General features: G+C 41.4%; 1 protein-coding gene across 1 annotated transcript; it reads right to left on the bottom strand.

Moving 5' to 3' along the window:
- Positions 1–1,017: 1,017 nt before the first annotated feature.
- Positions 1,018–6,248, bottom strand: LOC146295515 (serine/threonine-protein kinase Sgk1). The gene is made up of 13 exons (XM_084696421.1): positions 6,029–6,248; positions 5,372–5,447; positions 4,438–4,516; positions 4,259–4,302; positions 4,077–4,134; positions 3,884–3,967; positions 3,648–3,779; positions 3,418–3,530; positions 3,161–3,284; positions 2,937–3,032; positions 2,629–2,784; positions 2,429–2,518; positions 1,018–2,140 (listed from the first exon to the last, which is right to left on the bottom strand). Exons 1-13 carry the CDS (start codon positions 6,096–6,098, stop codon positions 1,973–1,975), a joined length of 1,290 nt encoding a protein of 429 aa, XP_084552547.1. The 5' UTR covers positions 6,099–6,248; the 3' UTR covers positions 1,018–1,972.
- Positions 6,249–8,855: the final 2,607 nt, after the last annotated feature.

Raw genomic sequence — 8,855 nt, 5'->3', positions numbered from 1 at the left:
TCAATAAAAGAAAGCCACAGAAATATACAATTTGGGGGTTTGTAATTTGGTCATATTTTATTAGCCATTTGGACAAATTATGAACAGATTATCATTCGATATTAAATTAAACCATACAATATATTATTTTTAAAACATACAGTACAATATGTGAAATGACATGTAAATAAATATACATGGATGCAATTCAAAACAAGTAAGATAAGCTTCCAAATATGGAAGAAGGTTTCCTAAAATTGTATTACCTTTTGCTCGTTTTCAACTGGTTGGATCAAGTTGTCATCCAAGAGTCAACCCGAGAGAGTATTTTAGAAGACTTCAAGTCAAGTATATTTAAGTAAAACTCATCAAAGAGTACCCATCAAAAAGAATGTATCCAGAACTATTTCGATATTATCTATCTATAATATGTTTGTAGCAGATATTACACAGTGGATTACACAACTGTTTTCAAGATTTCATTATATGTTTACAGAATTTGACTGCTTAATATAATTTTTCTTGCCTGAGATTTTATTGCACTTTCCAGAGCCATGTGTAGCAATGACTTCAGTACTATCTGAAAACCTCTTTCTGTTTTTAGTTTTCTTTAGTTCAAAGCTTTTCAGGTCCTAATATAGAGCCTTAAGATTACAGAGAAGATCCAATATATGTACATACAGTACAAACATGATGGACTGCCAAGCTAGGAGCCTTACATCACTGGACAGGCACACTTAACAAAATAAAATAAAAAACATTCACAGCTCTCTATTCTAGGAACTTTGTACATGATGCATATAAAACAATCTGACGGTGGATTATCTGGAGTGTTTGATATGAAACACACATTCACACAAGAAGTTGCTATATTATGTATTATCAATACAAGCCTATTATTGCTAAGAAAACTGCACATCGCATTCTCTGAATTCATGGATAAAAATATATGAATGTTTACAAACAGTAGATGTGACTTCAAGTCAACATAGACTCTGACGGTAAATAGGTGAAGTGAAGATATTCAAAGACAAAAGGTAAGAAAATAAAACATGAATTTTATTATTTTTCATGTCATATGTAAGAGTTAAACATTTAGATATAGCAAATATATAAGATTTGAGTTTCAAGCAAATAATGAGCAGGTACAGATTTTAAGTTCTTAGACAGTTCTTCTTCCAAAAAAGCTACTGTCGTGTAAAACATTGCCACAACATAAAGATACCACAAGGATTGTGACAACTGACTTTGTGAAACTGTAGTTTGAGAATACATTGGTCAACAAACTATTTAAAAGTACCGTTCATCATTTGGTCCAATACATTTGGTATTAACAAATGCAAATATTTTGTTGAAATGCCAGGTCAATTGGTTGTTTACCTTCTGTAACTGAAATTTGAATTTAAAAGGGACCAGATATGCAGCTATCTACTCATTTAAGATTGGCCTTGTTTTTCTCAAGTGCAACTGATCATTCACATAAAAAACAACCAGAAATGAGAAGAGATATTGTTCTTTAAGATGATGGAGAATATCATCAGGCCATGGAAATCTACAGTTACCTCCATGGTCAGTGGTCCACATAGATAGTCAGTCTTAAGTTTTGATGCTACTGGCTCTTGTTTAGCTCAATAGCTACTTTTTCAAATAGCCTTCTAGCCTCAGGCACTTCACAGGTCTCCTGGCAGAGGCTGTGGTCCATAACCATTAGCAAGCAACATCTTCTGTTTTTAGAGGACGAGTTTTCACTATTTTCTTAACTTGGCACTCTTTGCATCAGTTCCAACAGTGGAGAGGAGTAGGGGTCCCCTCACAAGTTCATATCCACAAGATCAGCATGTCAGACTTCTTGTCAGCAGTCCATGCCATAACCATGCCAGGGTGTTCTAGTCGGTTCTGAATTCCCAGACTGATGCATTGTGTCCTCTCTTGTCTTTGTCCTCAGGCTCTGTGGTCTTTGGGTCGGAAATGAGGAAGACAGAGCTATGTGCCTTTACATGAAGTTGTGGTCAGCAGGTGGACCGTAGGAGAAGCCAGGGAAGGCTCCAGCCGCCTCCTTGATGCTGCTGGTCACCATCAGGGAGTCAGTGTTGCACAGGGAGGATGTCACTGGGAGGTGGGTGAACTCTGTGTCGAAGTGTTGCAGGTCTGTGGGTCCGCTCTGTGAAGGAAACAAGGATGGCATGTTGTAGCATGTTCAAAAACCGACACACACACATACATACATACATACACAGTCTTATGTTTCTTCCCATTGGCACTTATTTCCTTTTCACAAAATATGCTTCATGTTTTGGCTACCCACAATGTTTTGGGGCTATCTCGTTTTTTATGATCATTAGCCTATGCACTTTTTGTCAAGCTCTCTCTTGGAAGTCGCTTTGGATAAAAGCGTCTGCTAAATGAATACATGTAAATGTAAACATACATTGATGTGTACTTTACTTACCACTGAGGGAATGAATGGAGGTATGATCTTCCTGGCCATAAGATCCTCCCAATTGATGGGTGAAAAGAACGAATGGAACTGGAGTTCCATCTGCAAGAGCAAAGCAGAAGAAAACACTGTCAATCCACTGACAGAAAACACCCGACACAAACAACCTATCCCAATGTATGTGTGTGTGAGCATGTGTTGTATTTACTTACAAAATCATCTTTCGCGCCCAGCCTCTTTGTGCGGTCTTTCTGCAAGAGTCCCTCCAGCATCTCCCTGCCTGCATTGGACACGTTGGGCTTCAGCACCAGAGGCTTGTGCAGGATGCTGTTGTACATTTCCGCTGTGTTGCGACTATAGAAGGGAGGCTATGGGGAGAGACAAAGATAGGAAAATCAATTGAGGATACCGGGGCCACATTCACTATGAACAGGTATCATATATGGACTACGCTATAACCTATTGGCCAGAAAAGGTTTTTGGAGGAAAAGAGGTGATTAAAAGAAATCAGGTCACCCACCAGGCCATAGAGCATCTCATAGAGCACGGACCCCAGACACCACCAGTCAACGGTGCGATCATACGCCTGCTTCTGCAACACCTCAGGGGCTAAGTACTGTGGAGGACATGAAAGCACAATTGGAAACAAATCCTTCCAAAGCCCCAATCCAGACTGTCTTCAGCTGTTTAAATCACACATGAATCAAGGAGGAGGTGAGAGGGTTGTAGTAGGGTTTGCCGTACCTCTGGAGTCCCACAGAAGGTGCTGGTAGTTCCAGTGGGCTCCAAACCCTCCTTGCAAAGACCAAAATCAGTCAAGACGATATGGCCCTGAGAGTCTAGTAAGATATTCTCAGGCTTGAGGTCTCTGTGAATGAGAGAAAGGAAATGTGTTCAATGAAATTCCAACGATGCACGTTGACCATTCATTCCAGTGAAATTGTTCTGCTGTGTCACCCCCTGTTCTCCAGCAGGGGGCGCTTTGGATTGTTGGTTCCTACCTGTAAACGATATGCAGGGAATGGAGGTAGCCAAGTGCACTGGCTATCTCAGCAGCATAGAACCTGGCTCTGGGCTCCAGGAATACCCTCTCTCTCTGGAGATGGTAGAACAGCTGAGAAAGAAAATACAGCAGGATTAAGTAATTGAGTGAATGTAGGTTTAATGTGGATAAACTCAAGTTCCTCTTTTCAGCATTTGGTGCAGAACATAGGTAACTCTAGTGGTTTACCTCTCCTCCATTGACGTAATCAAGTACAAAATAGAGTTTATCGGTTGTCTGGAAGGAGTAGTGCAGTCCCACCAGGAAGGGATGCTTGATATTCTTCATCAGAACACTTCTCTCTGCCATTATGTGCTTTTGCTGGATGGGGAAAGGCAGAGGCAATTGGGTTAGCAAAGAAGACTCATCAGAGGACAACAGGACATGTACAGCAATTAGGTGCAGTAATTGAGAGTGACGCTTACTTCTTTTTTCTTTAAAATGATTTTCTTCTGAAGAACCTTGACAGCATAATACTTAGTGCTCTCCCTATGCCGAGCCAGTAACACCTGTAACACAGCAGACAACATGTTAAGCTCAACTACTGAAAGAGTGCAACTATCACACTACTAATGGTCTAATATCATCGTCAATGGTGCTGCACAAACAGACGCTCACCTTCCCGAAGCTTCCTTTTCCGATGATTTTCAGGTAGTCAAAGTCACATGGCTTTACCCTAAGGTACAAGGTAAAGGATAGACGGAAAGATAACATTTTAAAATGGTGAAGATGGACATGCAAAACATCGAATGAGGAGACAGAGATAGATTTTTACATAAGGAGGTGTCAAGTCTACTTACTGATACTCCTCAGCCAATGAGGTTCTTGTTGATTTCAAGCACATCTGAAAAGGGGGATGGACAGAAGACAGATGAAAATCCATCTTAGAGTAACATCCATGCCACATCCATCGCTAAGGAACAATACATACTATCCTACTGCATTTTAGTCTTAATAGTCAAGCATGCAGATTACTTACGGGACTATCTCCATATTCATCATTTTCCATCTCATCATTCTGGTTTTCATCAATCTTTAGGAATGTGTTAACTTCAGAGCTGAGACACAAGCAGATCAGAGAGAGAGAGAACAATGTTAGATTGAATAGTCATTGATTATTTTGTTTCTCAGTATCTGTTATGATAAGGTTCAATGCTGTGAGTAAAATAATCTGTGCTTTGCTTAAATGACAATGGAAGGGAGAGGGCAAACATGAGTCTCAAAGAGAGACTGTTAATAGGACTGTCCATGAGGGTATCTTCATTCCTGGGTATAGGATGTATTCCAGACATTTTAGTTGTCAATTAAGAGCAACGTCAAAAAAAACAACACTGATCAAGGAAGGGTTCCTAACAAGAGGCTAGGACTATCTATATATGGCCTTGAAATCAAGACATCAAAGTAGTGACAGACTGCCCAAGCATCTGGAGGAAGCAGTTGGACAAATGAGCTAATTAGGACATTTACAGGTCCGAACCTGGACACCTGTGTGAACTTGAATGGCGGAAGGATATTGTGTGGTGAGCACTTGATTGAATTATGGTGTTATCTAGTGTAGCGGACCAAGGGGATTTGCATAAAGGTGCTTATGCATTCCAGAAGCTGTAGCGGGAACATTACGTGGAACACGAAAGAACTATTCTGGCTATGGCTTTGTCTGCTTGAGGGCAGATTACGCAGGTCACAGAATGTACAGCCAAACCAAGCAACGGCTGAATGAGGCTGATTGGATTGGAAACTGGACGTTGACCTGATCTTCCATTTATTTTATTAAGACACGCTCAAGGTTTAAGTGACACACAAAGAGGGAATGTTCGCATTTGAGTGTTGGTGGGGTTTCTTGCTATTATTTGGAGTGTAGGCTATTATTACAGCTCCATTCTGAAACCATATTTTTCACGTTTTATACTTACTGTTGACAGATGTGCGGGTTAGACACTAGCCTCTGGATGAAGTCATTCAGGCCCATTTTCCTTTCCTTGATGAAAGCTGCAATTGGATAATAAGCATATAGGCAGCTCACGTCAGTTGTGAACCTAGATAATTCATCATCAGTCATATTGTTCTCCAATCCTGCGCTGTGCGGTGCCAGCACCTACAGACTCAATGTATGTTAACAATAAAGTGAGCTACAAGCCGAGCTGCTGAGATTGTTTCAACATATTCAACATTATAATATGGTGTAGGGGAAAATTTGTTGTGGGCCAAATGTACATTTAGGCTACGATATTATGCGTTGCGCAACGGAACTGTTTTGGGTATCCCCGCCATATCTAAAGAATGAATGCGGTAATACAAAAATGTGAAAATCACATAACACGCTAACCATCACAATATAGAGATTGTGCAAGCGTTTTTAAGGAACAATTGACAATTCAAATTCTGGTGCCGGGATGTCGGACTCCCATATCATAGCCAAACAGAAAATTGCCTGTGGTCGCCTATAAAACAACAGGTTTACAGGTGAAGCCAATCTCCAGACATTCTCATACACTGCCGTTTACAGGTTTTTCAAAAGTTAATTCATCAACAATCTCGATCACGAGTTAAGGTTGAACAATGATGCTTACCAGTAAGAACTGTTACAATGCCCCTCATTTTGCAATAAGTCAAATCACATCCAGCCTCTGTGACAGCCATGGTGAGGAATGTAAATGTATATCCAACAAGCGCAGAAACAGGCTTCCAAACAGCTGATAAAATAAGTCACCCAACTTGCTTGCTCTAGATGCCTCACTGCGCGCCTATAGAACCTGTCAAGGAAGCGATCCGTTCTAACTGCCTATCCACTGCGAGATGGAACCAGTTATTATATAGAGAGCACGTGATTCGGGACGCAAAATACACTGACATCATCAGAGTAACCAAGGCAACTCTTGGTTAAGTGATGTCACGGGATTCCGCAGCTCTTCGCCCTGCCTGCAGGAGGCGGGGGCTTGCGAGAAGAGCTCACCGCATTGGCGGAGATGCCGAAGGCACGATCACCCCGTCATTTCCTCCGCCTCTTCACCGCAACCTCTTTCTCTCAGTGGAAAGATACTGCTGGCCTAAAAGCTGAAACCAAATGATTAAAGGCAGTCTGTATCAATAGAAATAAAAATGGATGCAATAATATAATCATATTGACTTCTGCAACAGATCTCATAAAGAAATGTATCCCATACAGACTGCTTGGACCAATGATGTTATGTAATGATTCATTCATGAAGACGAGGGAATCCATTGCATGATTAAATCATTCCAGCTTCCAGTCTGCATTTCCAGCAGAGATGTGGTGACTTGTTCGTATTGTATAACATCACAAAAAAAAAACAGTGGGGAAAGTAGTGTGCATTTTGAGTGACACTGTACAAATCCGAATTAAAGAAGAAACGTCATTATGTCCATCTTGGTGACATAAGACCAAATGAAGATGTCCTCAACTTGCAGCGCTCACAGCGCCTCTGGAGGTCAAGGTTGAAAGGTGGCTTTCCATCGCCATGACATTATATAAACCCCTGTTCTAAAATGACATCATGCTCCTTTAAGCCCAACATACTATCCAGATGTAGTCCACTGACCCTGTTATGTAAGTTATATATGTGTGTCAAATCTAGCCTATCTATGTCAGCCTGATTCACCAAAGCCTGAATTATAAGTATGTGAGATCACAAAGGAAATTGTTAGTTATCTAACTACGTTGTCACACTTTGCATCGTCCAGTTTTTCAATTATATTCTATTTCTTTACCTTGATATGCTCTGATCTGATTACAATTCAACAAGAGTTGTTAAACGTGCATTTCAATGCGACGCAACGTGTGTAAAACAAGGACAGAAGTTCTTTAAGCTTGATAAACGTGCGCTGGTTGGTAGGAAAGCACAGGACATTTGGTCAGAATTGTGTTGTGTCACCTTAGCAAGCCGTCTCAGTCTTGATCTCTTTACACTCAGAGGAGATCCGGTTGCACGTCACTGACACCGTACAGCCGTCTTGGCAGGACATACTATCTGACCTCTTGTCTTTTTCCCACAGTCTCCTCTAAGTCATACCAGAGTGTCAGCTGATTAGGAGCACATCAAAGGTACGGATGTCACTGTCAAAGTCTCAAACCAGGACTGAGAAAGGAAATGAAATGAAATGAATGAAAAAATGATTGTGTGTTATTTACCCTCACTGTATGTCAATGAGGCATATTTACAAATAATCATAGAGTTATTATAGAAAATTCAACCCTGTCTAACTTCAGCTTTCGCAGACCGGTGAGAATTTGTAGAATGAGAAGAACAAAAAGAACACAACTGTAAGACAACTCAGATCAGACGTATGTCTGAAACCTGACCACGATGCATTGTGATCAATGAAACATCCATTGCCATTGTCTTCTGTCCACTAACTAAACTTGGAGGTGGTTGCCAGGCCTGATGACAATCTGTGGTAGCTTAAACCAATAGTTGCCTAGTGAATTTACATTTGCTTAATGTAGGGACAGATACGTTATCTTTATAGAAAAAAAACACCTCAGTGTCAGCACTACTAGCGAAAAGCTTTTATATTTAGCCACTCTTTCAAAACCAAGTCTAAATGCAATCGCCCCCCCCCCCCCTCCCCTTTCTCTTTTGCAGTCTGGTTGTCTGATTAATGCCAAGTAGACAGGTGGCACAAATGGCACCGCTATTGCAGTTGGAAGTGCCAGTGAAAGCCTCAAACACCAGGTTTTCTCTCAACACTTGTTACTACAATTATTTTCCATTGCCTTGACTACACGAGCCTCTGCCTGGTTGATAGGTGTGCTGGCTGTGTGTTGCCTAGCCAGGGCCTCCATCTGCCTGGTTCTGGTATGGTGGCTGTGGGAAGGTAGGGAGGCCGTCTGGAGGTGCAGCAGGGACATGAGTCACTTTGGCCTCCCCCGCTTCCCCTCACGCTGTGGGGTGGGATTGGGCTCCAGAGTTTCAGGTGGGTGGCAAGTGGGGGCGCTTTTATTTTGCTCGGAGAGAGGCAAGCGGAGCGAAGGCTTTCTGCCCATTCAGTCATTCCAGCTCCATTGATTTATCCCTCCCTGATGAGAGTGCCTCTAGGTAATAAGCCCACACTGTAATTTCCTTGAACGTCTCACCTGTTTAATCACGTATAATCCGATGTCCGTCATTCCTGTCTTTCTCTATCGATGGCTCTTTTCCTCTTTTTCTTCCAGAGCCTCTTCACCCGACACCTCCTTTCTTTTGCAGCTCTTTTTCTGCCAGTGCCTATTCGAATTAACGTCTGTGTCCACCCTGTGCTTTAAGCGTTATGGTATCACTGGTATTGCTTCTTGTACTCAGGCACACAAAATTATACCAACAGAGAGGCTAAAATAACTTTTCACTTTTTCAACTAGATAGAAAGGCTGGTTGTTTCACTTGTTTTTTGGTATTGAAT

The sequence above is a fragment of the Hypomesus nipponensis genome, chromosome 4, assembly GCF_054491055.1.
Source record: "Hypomesus nipponensis isolate SF chromosome 4, ASM5449105v1, whole genome shotgun sequence".
Taxonomy (NCBI): domain Eukaryota; kingdom Metazoa; phylum Chordata; class Actinopteri; order Osmeriformes; family Osmeridae; genus Hypomesus; species Hypomesus nipponensis.
This window is presented reverse-complemented; position numbering and strand designations above follow the sequence as displayed.

What these genes read in the sequence shown, in the direction of transcription:
- LOC146295515 (XM_084696421.1), bottom strand. Translation starts at nt 6,098, where the DNA reads ATGGCTGTCACAGAGGCTGGATGTGATTTGACTTATTGCAAAATGAGG. An exon ending in TCATTGGCTGAGGAGTATCA is followed by an intron (nt 4,135 to 4,258) that starts GTAAGTAGACTT and finishes CTTGTACCTTAG; the next exon opens with GGTAAAGCCATGTGACTTTG. An exon ending in TCCCTGCATATCGTTTACAG is followed by an intron (nt 3,285 to 3,417) that starts GTAGGAACCAAC and finishes TCTCATTCACAG; the next exon opens with AGACCTCAAGCCTGAGAATA.